Raw genomic sequence first — 22,454 nt, forward strand, 5'->3', positions numbered from 1 at the left:
CCTTCCTCCTGTCTACGCTTCACTCGCCCCCAGACTGACTGAGTGACACAGACTCACTTTCCCTCACCTCATATTATCCTGTTTTTCTCCTTCACAGGACTAAATGCAACAAAATTGTATGGTTTTTTTTTTATTTTAGTCTTATGGGATATTGTGTCCATTCAGTAATCCACATATACATTTAGGCCGACATTTAAATCTCGCCATTATCCAGATTCGGTTGAACGGGCTGCAACATCTGTGCTCAAATTACACAGCATGAAAAATTTATTCGGCCTCATCAGACAAGATTCCTGTCAGCCCTGACCAAAGGTGCGGCTCCTGTGATCGCATTGTGTTAGGTGCCGCTTGCTTCCTTCCTCATCTGTTTCTTTCTCTGGCACTCTGTGAGTCGGGTGAGGCACAGACAATTACTGAAAGCCTGTTGTTCATTTACTCCCACAAGGCCGAAAGGCGGAGGTGATGAAGCAGCTGTTGGTTGGCATGCTAAACGAAACGCGCGCACACACAGTGCATGCCTAAACAGCTCTGTATGAGACTTGTCATGCAGAGAAGTGGGGGACTGCTCAACTTCACTGCTAATCAGGATGCCTCTGCTATGTCTTTGGGGCCTCTGTTTGTTGCTCTTCCCTGGTACTCTGTCTGGATTTGCTTGATTTCCTCATTTGGTTCTAATTTGCTCAGTTGCCCCACAATGAGAGAAGTCTGCTGTCATAGGTCTCTTCAGGAAAAACAGCAGAATGGCAGTGCAGTTTGAAGTACGCAGCATCTGGGTCTCTCTTATTTTAAAACTAGCCAGTGGGTTGTTAGGGGCTCGTACCATTACAATGATGTACAGTAGAAGGAATAGAGATCTTTGTGTTGTTAAATGTAGTGTGCAAAATGTAATGCAATGGGGGCTATTGAGAAATTCCTCCCTACAACTACACTGAGTGTGCCAGACACTGACAATCACATATCTGGTAAGGAACAACAAGCACAACGACAGCTGATTTTGTCAGCAGTGAACAAGCAGTGGTGTCAGAAAACCGAGGGCCACTTCACAGCTGCAGTTATCAAATATATCTCTTCATCCTTTATCACATGGTTTCCTTCCCTGACTGGCTCCCTGACGGAGGTTTTGTCTGGGATAAAAAAAAAAGGCTTCAAAGAGAGCAAAATGTGCTGGTTTCTGGAAACCCTCCTGGCCTCACAGCTCCGATGGCCATAACAACCTGTGTGCTACACCTGCAAAGTGCCCCCCCACCCCCTTTCCCTCAATATAAACTCCCGCCACCTCCCCTCTCCACTTCTAAAACCACTCCAAAGCTCCCACCAGCCCCCTCCCACTGAGCCAGATAGAGTAGAATCAGAAGAAAACACAGCCCCATCAGGCCAAACCACTACCTTTTCAGCCAAAATAGCAGCTTTGAGAGAGTGAGTGCAGGCAAAGGACAGACTTGGACGGGGAAAGGGAATGGGGCAGGGCGAGGGGGAGGGTCAATCACTCTGTGGGAGGCAGAGAATGGGGGAGCACAAACATAGTACTGGTGCTGGCTCTGAGCCATGTTTGTGTCACTAACAGAAGTAGCCTTGTCTATCTCCCCCCTCTGCCCCAACCCCCTGCCTTGCACTCGCTCTCTCCCAGTTTGCTTGGAAACAGAGTCAAGGGGTGACTGGCTGGATGCTTGGTAACAGAAAAGAGTTGCAATAGAGAGGAGAACAGGGGTGAATCAGACACAGCCCAGGGCTGGAGCAAAAATCAAAAAAAAAAAAAAAAAAAAAAAGGGAGGGGTGGGAGGGGGTGGCACTCAATAGCAGGGACTGTGCTTTGGGAATGTTGATGAGGCAGGGACCTTTTTCTGTTCGGTTCCTCCAAGTGAACCAACAAGCAGCACCGTAGATGTGTGGGCGATTTGTACTCAGCATGCCCGCAGAGCAACTGAGCGCGAGCTGCTTTGAAGATTAGGTGTTCGCGTTATTTCACATGCACGACAGAAAAAGAGGGCAGTTTTTCAGACCCAGCAAAACCTGATATTGCCAGTGATACATCTTAAAATTAAATAAGCTGAATGTGGTTTCGATCAAAGGCAGGAAAACTGAGCGAGTCTAAGATTTCACTCGGACTGCGCTGCAGGAGAGGAGCCAACTCTATTCCCAACTGGCACGCTCGCAAAAAAGCGCTTTGTGTTATGAGGCATGTTGTTGTTGAGACCAAATGTCTCTGTGCAACAAACTCCTGTCTGCTTACTCCCGAGCAAAAAAACAAATCAAGGTCACCTAAGAACTGCCTGCCAACTGCTATTCTTGTTGGCAATATTATGCAGCATGTGTGCTGTTAAAGCACACATTAGTACCACCACCAGCTCCTGAGGCAGTCGGGGCATATCCAATTACATTTTAACAGGCAAAATGTGTATGGTAATGACAGCAAGATGATAATTTCTTAAACAACAGAGGCTTCATTTAAGTGTTGACAAACCCATACCTCTTTAACGTATTAATGCAACCACACTGGTTATGTAAACAAAGGCACAAAACAACCTATCACATGTGTTTCTGCCTTATTTTCTCTTACGCCAAAATCCAGGACTGAGCTATTGTACAGCGATTCTTCTACACTGTTAATAGCATTTTGGTCATGGAACGTAAAAAGCAGAGCTGTGCTGTGTGTACATGCTTGAGTCACGTAGCTTCTCCTGCACCGAAGGAGAAAATTCAGTCCAACCAATCCGGTCTACGGTGAAGGCATCTAGGCACAACAAACACGAGCTTGACACAATAAACAATATGTGAGCTTTGCAAGAGGAAGTAGGATTCACATACTTTACAGCATCACCTAGAGGATAATATTAATGAAGCACTCTGGCACCATCAAACAAACACGCACTGCGCCACTTTACAAAACTCCAACGCAAAATAACAATAATCCATTGGTGGTTCAATTTCAAAACATCTGCATCCCTAATTTCGTTCTGAAAAAATAAATAAATCTCCTCCTACATAAGAGCCTAGTTTGCCAAAAAGGTTATCAATGCATTTTTGCAGCAAAATGTACAACACTTCATGTATTTGTCCAAAGAATCATAACATTTGGCTTTCGTTCCACAATCCACGCACTTTTCTCTCTTTTGTTTGTTTTGTCAGACAGCGATCATCAAGATCAGTTGGCTTCGTAGTTTATGTTTCATATTTTCACCTTGTAATTGGGAGTGGAGTCAACTTAATGAGTCGAATCGGCTTTGTATTGAGAATCGATCTGAATCATGACACCAAGAATCTGAATCATGAGATTCCCAAAGACCCCCACCCCACGTTAAATCACTTCACTTACCGTCTTCGGTTTCCTGCCACACGATGCCTTCGAGATTGACGCTGGTACCAGGCTCGCAGGGCCCCAAGCACTCGGGCTCAGTCGCCAGGGCCACGTCGGATGTGTTCACCGCCACTGAGCGTGTGCGCACCATTATCTGCTCGCACGGCGAGGCAATCTCGCTGTTGCCTACTGTGGCCAGGAGATGGAGGGGAGGAGGTGCTGGCGTGGAGACGGGAGATTCCATCTGTGAAGAAAGAAGTCAGGGTTGAGAGAGAGGAACACACGAGACACTTCAGAACCACTGTATAAACACATACAGAGCAGATGTTCAGATACGGCCAATGGATGCCACAAAGAGGGCAAGTTCACAAAGTGTTGAGCACATGGAAATCATCCTGGTATGCCAGTGGCCCTTGAAAGCAATCCTAATCGGTAAAAGAGATGCAGCACTTAGTGTTGTAATATAGTACTGTGTCTGTCCTCAACCTTAGAGGTGATTAGCAGGCAGCGAAGGCAGGGAGGGACATGAACTGCTTCGACTGCCTCTGTGGAAGGACAGAATTAGTTATGCAGGATTGGTCAAACAATCCCTTCCCCAGCTTTCCTCCCTCGCACACAGCCGAGCAAGATCCGTGACACCAAATCATCTCACAGGCTGATCACTCATTAATTCGCTCAATTAAAAAGCTGGTTGTGGTAGGGGAGCGGGCTGCTGAGGGTCAGTAATTGATTCCACCTGTTCTGACACACTGTGACAGCAATGAAGAGCCAGTGGGCCCGCATGGAAAACGAAAATGAAAAGGACGAGGAAGGGAGGCAGACGACGGGAGCAACTGAGGGGAAACGTGCGAGAGAGAGAGAGAGAGAGAACTGGAGGTAGAAAAAGTGTGTAGGCGGAGAAGAGACAGAGGAAGACTGACTGTGATTTAAGGGCCACAGTGACACCAGGCTTAGTGCTCTTCATTCAAAGCAGTCGACATTAAAGCTCTCCAAATCATTAGCAATGAACTGCAGGAGGAATGTCATGCTGCAGCCAACAACACACATTTATTAATTGGGCATAAACCACTCAGTGCTCAGGAATATGCTGCCAATGCTGGATCCAATTAGAGTGAGAAGACAAAATAACAACTGACACATTGGATTATAAGCCTGTACACCCTTTAAATAATTGCTTTAATCTACTTTCGGCTCCAAACTGAGTATGATGTGGAGCTGAAACTACTTATCACTGCATATATCTAAGCTACTGCTTAATTTTGATCCACCTAGGAAATGTTGGCCTGTTGGTCGGTTCGAGGGTCTGATACTTTGGTCCAGACTGAAACATCTCAACAACTGGTACAATTTGTTATCATGGTCCCCAGAGGATAAATCCTAATGTCTTCACTGGCCCCCCTTTTCCTATAGCGCTGTATTTAGGGCTAATTAGCTAATGTTACCGTTCTATCACACTAAAGTAAGATGCTAAACACTATACCTGCTAAACAACAGCATCTTAGTGCTGTCAAAGTTAGCATGATGTGTTAGCATTTAGCTCAAAGTATCACTGTACTTAAGTATAACTTTGAGGAGCAACCAACGTGACCGTGTACTTGCTTTTAAGTATTTATGTCTTAATTTGCTTTTGTATCATGTATTGAGGGGAGAGAGTATATTGGTTTGCTCGTTATTATTTTATTTTTTCCACCTTTTTTCTTTTTGGGGGGCAACGTGGGGGTCATAATAATTGCAATCTCGCAAGACTAAGTCATACTTTGCAGTACTTAGTATGCAAGACTGGCAAAGGCTTGCTATGATAACCTACCAAATAAAACCAAACTGTTTTGGATAAGAACAGATTAGCATTTTAATTCTCACTTTTTCATATTGTTGTGTCTTCATTGACGATGTCATTTTAGAATGTGTGATTTAATGTTATGTCTTTCACATTTTGCTCAAGGTGAACAACATGTTTGCTGGAATTTTAATTATTTGATGATTTGAGATTCATAAAAAAATGCTGTGATTGATCATATTTTATAAAACCAGTTATTCGAGAGCAATACCGCCAGGAACTATTCTGTGTGAGACATTTCAGATCAATCACTGAATCTGTGAGAAATCTGAATCCGTGATGAGCTCAATGCTTCGTAAACCAAACATTAGTCCCTGATGAAATTTAATATTAGCTCAAGACTTGTCATCACCCAAGCATAATATTTCATGGTTTACAGAAATGAGCGTGGATAGCACATTTCTCCCGCTGCTCATAGGAAGAGCAAATGAATGTGTGCAGAGAGCGACAGAGAGTCGGGCCTAACGACATCGTAATCACTGTGTGTCAGTTTCTGACGCATGATAGGGCCAAGCTGCAGGCCGGCTGAGTGAATGAGACAGGACAGGTAATCACCCGAGCTGTCACCACACACTGTTGGGCTGTATGGAGACACAGAGAGCCACAGACAAGACCACACATCAAACTCCGCTTCAGAGTGACAGCCAGCGGTGAAAGGTGCAACCAGGTTCGTGCAGAGCCTCCTCTAAATTGACTTAACTCCTCAAACTCAAACTGTTTATGTCAACATTTTGGGAACTGACATTTTGGGAATAATTGTGACCATGGCCAGGTCACATAAGGACCTGGAAATAACCCCTTTCCTTAGTGAAACAGTGAGGTTGAGTAATAGGCTCATGTTATTAGATTCACATGATCAATTTCTTTGTTTTGCGTCGGAGGTTGCGTGTCTAGTCGGGTTGGGCCAGTGGCTGACAGCCATCTACCACTGAGCTCACTACCACTGTAAGGTCATGATTCAAAACCTAACCCTTCAAACTGGTTTCCAGGTAAAGCTGTAGTATCAGAAGCCTTTTGTTCCTCCAAACTCTGAAAACTGGTGATTCCCAGAACAATTCCACCCAAGTTAATGATCTCTATGTTTCAAATCCTCTTGATGAATTTCACAGCCTTATCTTAAATTCAGATTGATTATAACCACGCCTGCGTGAACTTTGACTCTATTGTTTCCACTTTAATCCTGTTACCAAGCTCGTTAAAAGGGCAGGGGAATTATTCCATTTCAACTGTCACAGATGAAAGCGACAGGCCGGTCTAATGCAGCTAGACAATAAAGGAAGCATTCACTCTGTAATGGTGCAAAATAATTAGAATTGAATCACAATGGAAATGGGACCAGTGTACAATGTGCATGAACACTGGTGCTCTATTTCCAAGTTCTATCAATGGGTGAGTGAACAAAAGGACTTTCACTGCGGGGCTGCAGAATGTAAACCCACACAGTGAAATGCCTGACGTCTTGTCCGGGGGTTTCAGAAAACCACATGTGACTGAACTACACAACTTGTCAGATTACACGAGGCCCTATCCAATGCACACATGATGCCAAATCCCATGATTTCTTCCCTCCTTGCAAGACTTTACGAACATCTCCACCAAAACCACAATGCCTGAGTGTCACGCAAACCCTCCCTTAGCTGAAACCCAATGCCAGCTCCTTGAGAAAGCCAGTGTTGGACTGACTGACAAAAATCCCATGACTCTTATGCTGACAGAGGGGGGACTGTGCATGACAACGTGCCCATGGGAGACAGACGCATGCTGCACTTTTTACTGGACACATTAACTTCAGCTTTAACTTGTTTATTAGAGTTGGGATTAAGAACTGAGCACTGATCTTGAGCGAGGATTACGGAAGGATTACGCTGCAGTGTCATATGGAGACACCTGTCTTGGCTGTACTCAAGTGGAGTGTGGAGCTCAAATACAGTTGACCAAATTATGCTTCCAATCTTTCATTGTACACCACGCTGAAATCAGCAACAGAAGTGCCTTAACCTAACTCTGACAGCCACTGAAATGGCTGATATGCTATTACTCTACTAACTATAAAACTTGCTGAAATGGAAATGTGGAGGAATACAGAAATGACTATTAATGTCACAAACCATGACCTGGATGAATTGTTTTGTAATTCAGTTCGGTCCAGTAGAGTTAGCTCACTGTATTCTCCATAACATCTGAAAACAAGCTTGTTAATCATGCACCAGAAATACTGAGCAGTGAAACACAATGAAATCATAAACAAACCGAGGGAGCCAAAGGATGACTGCCGTTATCTCGGGTCATTAGACGGTAATAAACTTACAGCAAACTGCATGTTTTCTCCGGATTCAAAATCATGCGGCTGTGCGATACGTGACACAGATATTATCGTCTCTAAAATTGTTATGATTGGAAAGCCGGCATTCGTTCTCAACAATGCACCTTCTTCAATTCAATACACAAAGCTCATGTTTAATGGATGCATGTTGTGGTCATGGTTTCATGTGAGTCTGCTGTTACAGGTCACAGACAATCATGTCTGCAACAGTAGCTCAATACGCATCACTGCTAAACCGTAGAACTCCACTTTCTTCTGGTGCTCTTTATGCATCAGTAGGTGCCGGCTATAAGCCCCATAAGCAGTTTCTCTTTCTCATACGATTTTTGTGTCCACTCGTGCTTTCTTTACTTGAGCTAAGCAATGCACACTGTTTGGATTGACTGCAGATGAGGGTTTATCGTCTGTTTTTGTATGAAACACGGGTCGCAAAACGGATTCTTAAAACACTGTACTCTCTGTATTTCAAAATAGTACTTTATGGGTCAGTTTAGTTTTTTATTGAAACATGCAGGGTACAAAGAGTAGCTACAGTATTCAATATCACACCTAGAGAGCATGGAGCATGTGGTTAACTCAACCTGCCTGTTATACTCCTGTTGGATTAAGACGTGGGGCTGGGTATTGCTCAAAAATCTTCGATACCAGTACCGATACAAACACCTTGACTTATATACCTATTCCTATACCAATTCCTGAACCAAACTTTTTGCAATACCAATTTTCTAAAATGCATTTTAACAAAAAAGAATTACATTACACATTAGAGTACAACTGCCCACTTCAAAGGAGGGGGCCATTTATTAAATGTGTCTGTTGCCTATAAATGCTAAATATCGGCACTTAAAGTAAAGTGTTGCCCATTCATCTGACTTTTCTCATGATTTTTATGAACTACTCTGCTATTATGAAAATTCAGAAATCAAAACAAATGTGGCACATCAACATTCCTTTAAAATCGTTTGCCAAACAAATCGTAGCAAACTGAATCGAAGTCTAATGAAAAAGGCGTTTCCCAACTCTTACCTAAAAGAGTATAATTGATCTAAATTGGCTCCTGTTGATTGTTTAACCACTGATCAGTATAGCTTTGGCAGCCTGATAAAGCGTGGGAAATTCAACACCATCTTCAACATCAAAAGAAAGAAAACATCTGTCTTGAAAAGGGAAAACGTAATTCTTGCTGACACAAGGTGCCATCATTAAGTAAAAAGGAGTCCTTGCTGAAGTGCTATTAGCTGGCTGAGTTCAGTGTTCTCGCTTCAATTATGTAATTCTTTTTGACACCAGGGGCAAACCCTGCGAATATCTTTGGCAAGTTACTGAGGTCGAGGGCAGTGGAGATTACGCTTCTAACTGGCTCTGGTCGGTGCCTCTTTCAGCACCGCTGACACTCTGTTAAGAAACATTAGAAAAAGGGGATCCAAGCCCTTTATGTGGCTGTCATGGAAACAATGTAGGGACTTGTAATCTGTAATACATTGTTGAATCCACATAATGAATTTCAGAAAAGCAGCGTTCAAATTTGAACCAGTCCAGAAGAATCGCGTTGCAGAGTCTGATTATCAGCATGCAATCACATCATTGCGTAGCTTTTAAAATGAGCTGTATTATTGGGGGGACTGAAGTAGCATGGTTATTAGCATGAAGCTACAATTGAAAACAAATGGACGAGCCTCATCTAATTTGATTACTAAAATGTTCAAATCAGCCAGGGGACAGAAAAAAAAGGAAGATGTAAAATGGATTCCTTTTCAAGTCGTGAAAACCTATCCGATTGTTTTCCGACACTGCGCACCGGCCTAATTCCTTCACTGAAACCACACTGTCATTTTCTTTGAAGCTCAGAGTAAATCTCAGAAACTGGGAGAGAAAACACAATCAGGAACACCTGACATCTATTGTAGACCACCAGCTGCCAAAAGGCACTCAGTTTCTAGGCAACTCCTCTCAGTTTTAGTTGCTAATTGTGCTTTCAGGAAAGTATAACCACACATAAATAATACAGAGAGGAAACTAAGCTGTGATGAAGTCGGTCACCCACGACCTACAATCTCTTTGGAGGCATAATGAGTGAGCCAGGATCTCACTGGGAACAGTTATTGTCGAGCAAAGAAGCCGTTTGCCAAGTGACTCTCTAACATTACAGGCCTATGTCATGCATATAAACGACACATTTTTCATATAACTGACTAGCAGCGTTTGAATAACGTGTAGATTTATGCAGCACACGTGTATTTTACTTTAAAAGCCTAAAAAAACGAACCTTAACAGAACATGGAACTTTCTAGACGTCTCCAGGAAATGCTGATTAGTGTCAGCCCACATTTTTACACTTAACATTACAGCTCATTTTTATGATGCAACACAACCTCCAAGTTCAGAAACAGAACAGTGAAAGACGAAGCTATAAAGATGAAAAACGTCTGTAAAAGCAACAGCTTCACATGCAGCGCCGAGCAAACTTTCATCTCTCAGCCCTTAACAACAGCTGTGAATCACAGCTTAACTGGTAAAAAGACAAGTAATGCTTTCACGTTTGCTGTCAATTGCAGCAGCAATCAAATTTAATATCTCCTAAGTGTGACACGTTCATTCACATTCAGAGCCACTATTTTACCGAGGCCTTCAGGCAAAAAGTACAAAAATCTTTGTCAAAGAGAAATCTCTTCAGCGAGCAGGCGAGGCTTCACCTGTGGTGACATATGCACTTGCTGATGAAAGGACAACATACATTAGTCAAGAGACTGCTCCTGCAGCAACCAGCAGCATGATGGGAAGTAAAAGTGATATAAAAAGACAGAAGGCACAAGGGACCGCGGGGGAGAGGACTGAGCCAGGATAAGTGGAGCTTACCAATTTGCTCACTTATGAAGCGGTGGCCTAATTTGCCCGGTAAAGCAAAGTCACACAGAGGAAAATCTCCCCTTTTACGACTACTCTAAAACTGCAAAAGTCAAACTAGACCAATATTTGGTAAAACTGTTTGCAACCTTTCTGACCATCTGAATGCTTGAATTCCTGGTGCTGTTGGCAAAGTCCTCAGATTTCTGCCAAAAAACTAAGAAAACGCTGAATTTGCTTTAAATGCCTTTTCAGAGTATTATAAAAAACTGCTGAGTTTTAAAGAGAAACACCCTGTTTTAGCTTGAGCATGACCTCTTCACATACTCAAACAGGACTCAGTCTACAGCCACACTAGCAGCACAATGAAGCTGTAGACAACAGTGCTTTGAGCTAAATGCTAATGCCTGCATGCAAATGCTCTAACAAATGATAATGTCCTGATGTTTAACCGGAAACATGTTTACCATTCGCCTAGTTTAGTGTGTTGGCATCCCAGCATTTGCTAATTAGCACTAAACACAAAGTACATTTGAGACAGATATGAATGTTATTATTTTTTCACGGTATTTGGTGATAAACCAGATTATTAGACAAATTAAGATGGCAGCCTGTGATGACGTTAAAGGAAGATTCATCCTAAGAGGAACATGAATGTCTGCACTAAATTCACATCATTATTGTTTTTCTGTGCAGTTACAAACTCGACCATTTTTACACCAAAATTAGCACGAAGATGCACACAGGTAAATCCGCTAATTGATTGACTCCTTCCTCGCTGCCAGTAGACGAGTTTGCCTTTCTGTTTCTTCTTTTTTTTTTTTCCTGGTGCGTCATGTTCAATGTCACAAACACACCATTAAACAGGGAACAGTGGAAAACAGCTTGGAGGGCAATGACAATGCCACAGTGGTTACTTTTTTAATACCTTTTACTTCAGGCCGTTTGCGCGGTAACATCCGGAATTTCCAACGCACGTCACAGCATTGTGCTTGAAAGGGGACGAAAACTAGCGTGTCCACCCGGGTGTCCTGTTTCCATCCCTGCCAATCGGAGCTGGAGCCAAGACCCGTGACTACTGCAGAGTCATTTCAGGCTGGAATGAATACCAGTTCTATCCTTTCCCACCAACGACAAAAGCCACATGCTAGTGGGTGTTGGTGGGTGTCTCGTCCAGAGTGAAAGGGGTTTAACCAACTTATAAAACGCTTCGCATGTCTGATGACATAGGCTTAACTAAAACTTTCATCTCTTCATTATCACCTCTAGCTACGCTCTGAACAGAACGAGGCTAACAAACAGACAATGAACGAAAGTAAAAGTCCCTTGAGGGAGTCAGTATTTTCTCTGCGCTATATGTGTTCAAAGCAAGGAAGAACTGGAAAGATTACCTACATTTCTTTGTAAGAAAAGCTGACATCATTTGTACCTGCTTAGCTCAGGGATCTGGCAGGCAAGCTGGATGCCGGTTGGTTGACTAGCTCACACACAGCAGGTGGTTTGGTACACTTTTCTCTTGTCTTGGTTCGGCTTGACCTTGTCAACCTAATTCCTTCCTTTCCTCTCTCAGGCTCAGCCGGTTCCCTTGAGCCTACGCCTGCTATTGTTTGTTGGATGACAGGGTGGGGGTTGGGTTAGAAGTGCTCTGGGGTGGGCTGTTGGGTATCATGAGGACTAAAAGCTCCTCAAATGGAAGTGGGGCAACCTGAACATCTCTTTGTGTTAACTGCTGATAAAACGTGCTGCACGTCTATATGAGGAACTGCCTGCACATACTGTATCTGTGCTCTGTTAACAGGAACAAAACTATTCTTTTTGCCTGGTTGGTTTTTAAGATCGTTTGTGGTTGCACAGTCAGTGGTTAGTGGCTGGATGTCCTTACAATACAATGAAAAACACACATAGAATAACACAACTTACTGTTGTGCAACATTGAACACTGGCAAGTAGGGCTGCAACTAACAATTACTGTCATTATTGATTGGTTTGACTGCTATTTATTGAACTAATCAATTTATAATTTTGTCTGTGAAATGTCAGAAAATAGTATAAAGTACGCACTGTTAAACAAAGCCCAAGGCGACGTCTTCAAGTGTCTTGTTTTGTAGTTCCAAATCCAAAGATACTGAGTCTGCTATTATGCAGCGCAGAAAAGCATCAAATCCTGATTTTTATAAATTGCATCCACATTTTAGCAATTTCCTCAATATTCAGCCTCTTGCAATTGACTCTGCTTTTATCACCAACAAGCCCGTCTGTGTTTTCTGCATCGCGGAAGTCATAGGGCCCTACATGTGATACTGCAACTCAAGTTAACTGCGGTGCAACACTGAATACTGTTATTTCATTTTAACACTGTAAACATGTCGGACACTTCCATTGTCATCAGCTGGGACAGATTTGAAGTTAATCTCCACGGCGATTCTGCCAGGTTCTAGTGGGGATCATCTCCCCTTTTCCCTTCCTCCACTTTCTCATCCTTCCACTCTGACCATAGGTCAGTTGACAACAACAGTATCTGTTACAACAATAAGCCACATTCTTGCCAAGGTCACTCACTTGTGTCCAACAGGGGGAGAGAGGCTGTGCTGAAGCAGGAATCCAGATAAACTAAGCTGAGTCTAGGAGGATTTCTCTCTCACCAGCCCTCTCCATAGTCATAAATCTTATCTCACAGCAAAGGGAAACCTGACAACAAACCGAGAGGCTGTCATCAACAGCTCAGCCACCTAGATTCCCACCCAAATACCAATGATTCACTCTTTGTCGTCTTACTAGTCTGAGGCCTTGACCAAGGCTTCGAGATCCGGCTGGAAGGAAATCTAGCTCCCTGTGTATTAATGTTTACAGTTCACTATGATGTTGGCAGTTTCAGGTACCTACCATCCTGAAACCAAAAGCCTAAAGCCGCCGAGTAAAAATAAATGCTCCTAGACATACGATCCAGAAACCTTACCAACTAAGCAACAAAGGATATTCTACTAGTTCCGCATATTATACAAGGAAAACAAGTTGTTATTCAGGCTGCGAGATTTCCCTAGAGCCCCTAACCTCAAACTATTTATAGATGTTCTGTTAGTCTGTTTCCCTTGTGTTGACGCTCTGCTGTGGGTGGTGCCTTCTCCAAACATTAGAAAGACAATCCCAAGCCACACATCAATGAACACTTCTTTCTTTTTTTTAAATATGAATTATGCCAAATTACTTTCTATTGTTTTGTTACTGGGACTGACACAAACAAGAGAAAACAAGGAATATTATACTTAGCACAACATGGATGTGTGCAACATTAAAATTACAGCTTTGGAAGGTATATTAACTTGAGTCTGGCAATATGGCTAATAATAAATAAATAATCAAGCACTGATAAAACGCTTAATATACTTACATCACAGTCAGTAGCTGACTGTGAATCCCTTGATTGGCTTCCAAAGTCTATTCTAGGCTTGTCAACTTGTAAAAAACGCAGCAGAGGTTTCAGCTGTTCAGATGTAAACGCAGATGATAAAGGTGCGGAGGGTAAGGCCACGGCTGTAGGAGTAGAAATATGTGTTTGGACATGTGGGGGAGTGCACTGTTCTGCAGATTGCGCCTGAGCTGCACTCACTGTGCTGTCCCTCATGCTGCTGCTTTAACGAGAGCTTGCTACTCTGATTGACCTCTACTGCTGGCTGTCTCACAGAGCTCCTATTGAACCATGTCTATCTTAATGGACAGTGATGTGCACTATTACTGAGTGCTAGCAGTTCCTGCACTACAGCCTCAAAGCCCTATAGACTTTTACACCTTAATACACCTTGGGGCAATGAATGCTGTAGCTCGCACCGCATGACATTTCAACACTTACTGGCGAGAAGGAAAAATAGTTGTAAAGGCAGATCACAAGAAGAGCGTAGCGGGGTAAGTTACACCGCAGTTTATTTTCTGATCCAGGCAGCACGTCTATGACTTGTTTTGATAATTATAGTCTGGAGCTGACTTGAGTATAATCCAGGGAGTTATGTGAGAAGCTTTTCTGGAGTGAAAAACATGCCTAAACAGGCCGACCTGGAAATCAATCTACTTTAGCAAGTATCAAATCAATCTAAACGCTGTTTGAAAGTACTCAGTAGATGCACTTTGGCAAAACAACAAAAGGAGATTGAGGCCTCAAATGATCCTGAGACACCTGCTTAATCAAAGGACATGTGGCGACGTGTCAGCACAATGCAGTAAGCCATCCGCTGGAGCCGCTGGTGGGGAATCGCTAAACAAATTATATCTCTGTGCCCTTCAGATCATTAAAAGCACTAATAAGTCAGGCTGCGGTGATGTCGAGGGAGCGGGAGTAAAGTGAAACCCGCTATAACACACCAAATCTCCCTCCACTCTGCCAGCCGCTTAGCAGAGGTCTGCTGCTCTCAGCCATCAGAGTTTGATGACCTTGTTAGTTTGAGTGCCTAATCTGCTAATGCCCTGATAAAAATAAACAGTCAGTGCAGTCATTGTGGTCCCCCCTCCTCCCTGTCTGCAGCTGCTGTCCATAAACACAGATGATACCTCCATCTTTATTTATCCTGGGGATCTTAAGAGCCAGGGGGTCAGAATTATGTATCGTTAGTGAAAAATAAATGGTATTTAAGATGCCGTGTCTTATGTATATTTGATTGTATATATATTTGGATAGAATTTTCAAGATGTAATTTAGAATGAGTTACAATATCTTAAAAATCACAAAACTGCGTATGTGCCTCATTTTCAATATTAGTTAGCCACCAGGCAAAAAGACTATTTTCACTCAATATTTGGCTTTTTATTTTAAGCCTTTTTTTTTTTTTGGACATTTATTCCCAACACTGTGCCTCTTTGGATCTTAATAATTCATATCCAATACCACATTTGAGATGGGATTGGAATAAATAATTAAACTCACAGTATTTATTCGAAATTCTTCCAAAACCTCAGCTGACGAGTCACCGATGTTCTTTCAGTGTTTACTCTTGACTTCCACTCGGAACAATAACGCCCTGGAGGTGGCAAACAACAGCACATCTAATTCAATGAACAGTATATGAATACGGTTCTCAAAAATCAAGTGAAGGTTGAGGTTTGAATGGGTTTGACATTCATCTTAACTAGATCAGGACAAAACCCCAGATCATCATGGCGGGGAGGTACAGTCTGAAGGTCATGTAGAACAGAAACAAAGCCTGCGAGCTCTTTCACCATATTTTTTAGTTTATTAAATGTCCCAATATTCAGTAATAACCAAATTGCCTGGACCTTTACAGTAATACCCTCAGCTATATTATCAACAATAAAAAATACCATAGTAAGTATGACATATGACTTAAGTGAATGGATTTAACAGCAAAATGTCTCACTCTTCAAGGGATACATAAACCTAATGGATATGATTAAATATAATTTAGTTTTCCAGATGGACTGAGAGGCCCCACTTACGAAACATAATTGAATGTGCGAGCTCAGCTCATCGCCAAGGACTAAACAACTCCCCAGCCTCCACTACAAAGAGAAGCTCATTTCCATATTAACTTCACCTTTATTGATCCACTCACACATCCTCTCGTCTTGGTGCTACACAAACACGTCCTTTCGGGATATTTGGAAACGGCATGGTGCGGGAGAAGAAAAGCACTACAACTATTTAACTATCTCTGGAAAAACAAAGTATTTTTATACAATTGTACATTCTTTTGGTGGTAGGTTAAAAGTCTCCTCAGCAAAACAACTACACGGACCACTAACTGGTGAAGCTTGCCCTGCATATCAAGCTGCAGGGAAATAATACCCATTCTTCACATGCCAAGCAATCAACCGCTCAGCCCATCTGTGCACCAGTGAAGTACCTTGAGACAAAAACAGTAACCCAGCTAAATGCCAGTCTGTCCACTTGATTTATTTACATTTCAAAATGATTTCACAGTTCCAACGAGGGGATCCAAAGGTGCAGATGCTCCACGTCTGCTGCACAGTTTTGCTTATACTACTTTGGGTGTTTGTATACACAGACATGTTCAAACATGTTTGTCAGTGTGCACCATCTGCTTGCACACTTTGCACGGTCACAAATTTTGGGCTGGACATGAACATAGGCAGATGACACAATGTCACGCGGCCCTTCACTGCCATGCAGGCGTGGAGAGTAGAGATAATGATTAAGTGATCAGGTATTGCATATCTGGCGATTTAAGCCGAGTTATCCTTGTCTTGACTTTTATTGAACACTGAAGAAACACTGTAGATGCACAGTGATCGATTCAGAAACACCAACAGCATGGTGTTGCTTCATTGGTTTGGGTTTACTTCATCCAGCCACACCAACGCAATACAATCTGCGAAGCCAGTTTGAGTGATTCATCCAAGAGTTTGTCAGATGCCAAGACTGCACAAAAGGTTAATAAAACTATGAGGCAGGATTTTACAACTTTGGAAAGTTATCACACAACAATCCCTTTATCCTCCAACTCAATGGCTGATAAGTCAACAGTAAAACAGTCATGTTACAAAGCTGTCTATGCAGAGTGTGTACATATCAATACTTAAGGGGTTAATACAGTGTGTTGTATGGGTGTAACGGTACACAAAACTCACGTTCCAGTCTGAAGCTCAGTTTTAAGGTCACAGTTTGGAGCGCTTTCATTTGTGTCAATTATTTTGAAAAAAATATTAACATTCGACAGTGGCTCATTGTCCATAATACTTATTGTAACAGTTAAGGCACTCAAATGTGATGCTGTCGATGAGAAAAAATAAAGATGCAAATGTCTGTGATGCTCAATCTTAAGATGCTGACCTGCTGATAAATTCTCAACCACTTCTGCTCATTTACACAGAGTACTATGTTACACAGTATGTTTTTGTCTTGTTCTGCAAATCATCACATTCTGGTGATGCAGTCAAAAATTACATGTTTTGAAGACAAACAAGACTTCGGTTGACCAATGTTGGCGTACGGTTTGACACTAATGTTCATTTTTTAATGTGACTGAACGGGGAACTGGAATGCTCCTCGTCAGTGAAGCAGCGACACGACATGAGCTTGACTAGTCGCGAACTCTCTGCGTTCTCACCCCCACTGGGGCGATCCACTGGTCCCATTGAACTCGATAAGGGCTAAAGAGTGGAGGATATTGCCCAACACTTTCAGTGTGGTGTATGTCCTCACATGAATTTTGGGTGTATTGGGGAACATAAAAGTAAAAATAAAAAGAAGAATAATAATTGCTAAGGTGCCAACCAACGGGGACTCTGACAAAGAGGAACCTGGGATCTTTAATGCTTTTCTTTGCACAATTATGGCTACTTAATTATTTCCAGCAGTACTACCCACATTACAGCCTTACAGCCATAACTGCAATAAATAAAACCCAACTGACAAGACTGCTGACCAAATGGGTCCAGAACAGGGATGGGAGGGAAAAAAACAGCAATGGGATGAGCACTGTTTTGACAGCGGAGTCTTTCTCTGCCTACAACAGATAATGCAACGCTTCTGTATTCAAGGACACCGATGCAGTCTCCATTGAGCGTATCAGCATTCATAAGAGGGCTGCTGTGGCAGGGGTGACTTTGATGCATGTGGTACTCTTGTTTAAGCAACAGAAACAGCATGAGAAAATCAAATCCTCACACACTTGAGACTCTAAAAGTCATTGGCAAACAACCAATTTTTGAGGAGAGGTATAAGCAGAGGACAACCTACATTTATCACTTATGGCATTTAAAGCTTTTAATGTAGTAAATCATGTATATACAGATAATCTATAAGACACAGGGACACACAAGTCTGGAGTGAGAGTCTGCACTATTAGAAAGACTTGATCTAGTGGACAAAGAGGAGGAATAAAGGGTAAAGTTGCAGCAAATGTATCAAGTACAAGATGCTAATTCTATGCTATTTTACATTTAGTTAGCAAAAAGCTTAGAAATATACACTTTACACTTGATGGGGGACAGGCTAGGCTCTGTCTATTATGACTCTGGTTTGGCATTAAATATTTCCCAAACTTAACACGCAGTTTGAAGTTAATGTTTGGTTGAGTCATCTGCAGTGTGAAGCTGGTTTATGTGGTCTCTCTGCTGATAATACCGTCATCGTAACTCTTTATATATTGTTATTTTAATGTTCTCACCGCCCCTTCATGGTCCAAGTCTGGCCCTGGTCAAAGGGCCTCTGCCAGATGCATAAATTTAAAATGTCGTGTAAACAGTGACCGACTCCTCGATGCCAAAGTCAAATAGTTCCATGTCATCGAGTTTGAAAGGACTTGGCAGCAACGCAAAACCTTACTTAAGGTAGCAGAACAGCACAATCCAACAGCGTTGGAACACTTAATGCATATAGAGTTTATTTATCTATTTATTTCTCTTGAAGAGCATTAGATTGGGGTGAGGATTTAAGAGATTCAGTGGTGATGAAGCGTGAAGCTGTTGGACTGAGGCCCAGGTCAGTGAGCCACACGATGCTATACCTCGTTCTTAAACTCTTTCCCCTACATGTTAAACATGACGGGCTTCAGTGTTCAACTCTCATGACAACCATCATTTGCAGAATAAGTAAATCTGAGGCCAATACTGCTGAACAAAAGGAATAAGCCTTGAATAAATCACTTTGCTCACATTAGTATACCATTGGTGATGTCTTGCTTTTATACCAAAATGACATCTTAATTAATGGTTAAAATAATTAAACAATTAACTGAAACATAACTCCCCATAATTGTCAACTTTTATGATAATCTTAGAGGTTGTCAATGAAAAAGTCATTTTTGGTTTTATAACGATGTGATTTCCTCATTAATTTTGCATAATTTGATTAATAGCACAGCTACTAGTTCTGAAACAGTTTTAATTGGAAGATGCTCTTTATTTCTCTATGTGAGGGGGGGCCTTGTACACCAACAAATCGCTTGTAAGTGTCATGGATCAACGAATCTTTGAGAAATTTTTCAGGAACAACTAGCAAACACTTATCACAACATCATTAATAAACAGTTGTATCAGGATCTGAGCACTGAAAAAAGAGCCCTGCGAAATGCAAACCTGCTCCAAATTCAGTCCTATATTGTGCAAGCATCCATCGACTCATGAATGTTTGACATTGGTCCCAAAGGACGGACGTGTTCTCCCTTTAATTTCTATCAGCGGTATAATCCCCTTTTGAAACCCTTTTTAGGGTGAATTAGAAAGGCCCTGCATTCAAAGAGATGAGTGGAGAGAAGGGGGCGGGAATAATCACAAGGGCCTAGCTGTCTGTGTGGATTAGAATGGGAAAGAAAATCCTTTCATCTCAGATCTGTACTTCCAAGCTTGGAAGCATGCATGCACACCCTCCCATGCACAGACATAACGTGCCGAACCTCAAATGCATACCTCTCACAAAATAAAGCCAAATTAATATACAAGAGGCAGCTATTTATATTTGAACAGATGATATTCAATTATGCTCAAAATGGGCACGGTAGTCACTGGATTAGAGAAAAGCTCGTATAAAAGCTTTGCTCTCGAGGCTGACCTCTCAGTTCGGCTCTTAGGCAAGATGGAACGCGTGATCTAACTTGCTTCTCCAATTTCTCATGCTGAAATGTGGACTGCTGCTCTATTTTTGGCTGACAGCCTTTTGACACACAGCAAAATGTAACGAGAGGGATAAGGCCGGAGAACATCCTCAGCCAGAAAACAGACGAAACAAAAAAAACACCCCGAACAGCATCATCTGACAGATAAGGAAACGGATTAGCCATTATGTGTGCTTGCTCAGTTGTCTACCTTCGTGAGGGTTTAACTGACAGTAAAACGACAAGTAGACTAACTGTGTGTGACAGGAGTTGATGCCAAAAAGGCCGCAACTGTAAGACCATAAATATCTCATATGGCTAGAAGATAAACATTCTTATGGTTTTATTACACCAACGCAATAAGAAACGTCTGCTTATTCTAATGAAGTTAAACAATAATACGGTTTGTAAAACTGTAGACAACCCTTGTGCTGGAGCTGTATTCATTCACTAGGGAACGGCTTTGTAGTCCAAATGTTGCAGATTTCCCAAATAATAACTCATCGTCCTTTCCTCGTTTTAGTCAAAAAACACTTGACGCTTCACTTGAGTCGAGTTTCTGCTGTCCAGTATCTCAGAAGAGACACTCCATTCAGACTCACTGCAAGTATCCAAAACTGAAACCAAACAAGCCACACACAAAAGTGCTGTTTTCCCAAAAGACTATACAACCATTCTAGTGGTATTTTTAGGCCAATTATAGATAATCACACTGTGGGAGCTGGTGCGCAGAGCTGAATTAAGAACCTGACTAAACTATATGGCACCCTGTATAGTTCAAAGCATCTCTCTAAATGTCTATTTTAATGCAAAAAATTACTTTTTCCAGACGACATGTAATGTAGCAGCTGGCTGTTAGCTTACAATGATCTCACTCCTTATTTCCCACCCTACCCCAACACAAGTCAAATAAGAGTTTGGCCACTAAAAGATTCAAGATTCCAGATGCCAGATTCAAGATTCCAGATGCCAGATTCAAGATTCAAGATTCCAGATGCCAGATTCAAGATTCCAGATGCCAGATTCAAGATTCCAGAATCCAGATTCCAGAATCCAGATTCCAGATTCCAGATTGCCTTTATTGTCACTGAGCATGGATATGAACATGTTAACGAAATTTGCATTGCCCGTGTTAGAAAGAAGGATAATAAGAAAGCTAACAAAATAAAATAAAGATAATAGAATAAAATAAACGAACATGCACTAAAAATATGCATAAATGCAATAAAAATATACTAAGACAATAAAAATATACTAGGATGCAGCTGAATATACTAGAATGTGGATACTAAAATGCAGCTGACACTAGGTTGGTGTGTCTGTACTTAAATGTTAAGTACACAGACAACTATTTTGACAATTAATTATTTATGCTATTTTTCAAGCAAAAATGCCAAACAGTTGATAAGATCAGGAACAGGTTCTCAAACGTGAATTTTTGGCGTTCTGTTGAACATTTTTCACTATGTTATGATAAAAAATATAATCGCCGTTTGCAGCCATAATTTTCTTAAAAGCAACAGCTCAAAAAGGTAGAGCTGAAGGGTCCATAATTAGGGAATGAGAGAGAATCTGCAAGTAAATCAGCTTTATGTCATTGCTCTCACGTACTCAATTCAAACTACAGCAGATAATAGTTCGCAACATGCTGAGAGCAGGTATGCAATGACGGCATTTCACTGACCGGAGACACAAGTTGAAAGTTGACGTAGCTAAAATATAAAGCTAGAAAATCTCATGACTAGATCCAGACGGGGTCAAGTTTGGGAACCGCAGGCTTTTAAACTCCTGACGGCAGATTAGAGATGACACTGGAGGTTGGAGATGAGTTTCAGAATACAGTATTCACTCTCAACTTCATGCAGGAAAACCAAAGAACATCAAGTGGTGAAGGTTATACCTCAGTGGACAGAAATACTGCTTGATGACAAGAAACGGTAGTAAAGAATTGCACAGCAGAAACATTAATGATTTTCTGAACTTGTTCCATTTAACAACAAGCTGGCTGCAAAACAATCCCCTTTGAAAAGTATTGGGGTGGGGTGGGGTGGGGTGGGGGGGGCAAGACACGTAATCCTCTATAATCACTCCTTGCTCAAACACTGCCTTGGTGTTAACTTCCTCTTTGTAAAACTAAAAACCTCTCACAAACCGTTAAGCTCTTGAACTACTAATGCTTTCTCATCGAGCCTTAATGGTCAAACCTGTTTCGATACTGACAATTATTCTAACATGTGCACCAGAAAATGCACAAATTCAAGGGCTGAACTACCAAGAGCAAAGAATCATGGGGAGGAAATTCTTTTCACGTGGCCAAAACAATAGAGATCGTGCACAGACAAAGCCTTCAGCAACGACTGAGAAATCCCCCAAACATAGTCTGCAAACTCCTTTACAACCGTAGCAAGTCAGTGCAAACTTTGAGCCACCTCTTCCCTCGCTGGTAGAAAATTCCAGTTGAGGGGGGGGAAAAAGCCACGTCTGCTCCTCCCCACTGTGTGGGTTTTGTTCTGCTAATCAGACCACATGCCTCAAGGATTCAGGAATCCAAGAGCTCTCAGCCAGCTCCTCTCATTCCACATACAGCCGCAGCAG

At 42.0% G+C, this 22,454-nt stretch overlaps 1 protein-coding gene across 4 annotated transcripts in view; it reads right to left on the reverse strand.

The window, feature by feature from the left end:
- Positions 1 to 22,454, reverse strand: part of LOC121607166 (zinc finger protein 609-like) — a 73,511-nt gene that overhangs the window by 19,670 nt on the left and 31,387 nt on the right. For all 4 annotated transcript variants that reach the window (XM_041937873.1, XM_041937882.1, XM_041937890.1 and 1 more), the window contains exon 3: positions 3,314 to 3,539. In XM_041937873.1, coding sequence (XP_041793807.1) covers positions 3,314 to 3,539 — 226 coding nt within the window. The remainder of the gene's footprint in view (positions 1 to 3,313; positions 3,540 to 22,454) is intronic.

Source organism: Chelmon rostratus, chromosome 1, assembly GCF_017976325.1.
Source record: "Chelmon rostratus isolate fCheRos1 chromosome 1, fCheRos1.pri, whole genome shotgun sequence".
Lineage (NCBI taxonomy): Eukaryota > Metazoa > Chordata > Actinopteri > Chaetodontiformes > Chaetodontidae > Chelmon > Chelmon rostratus.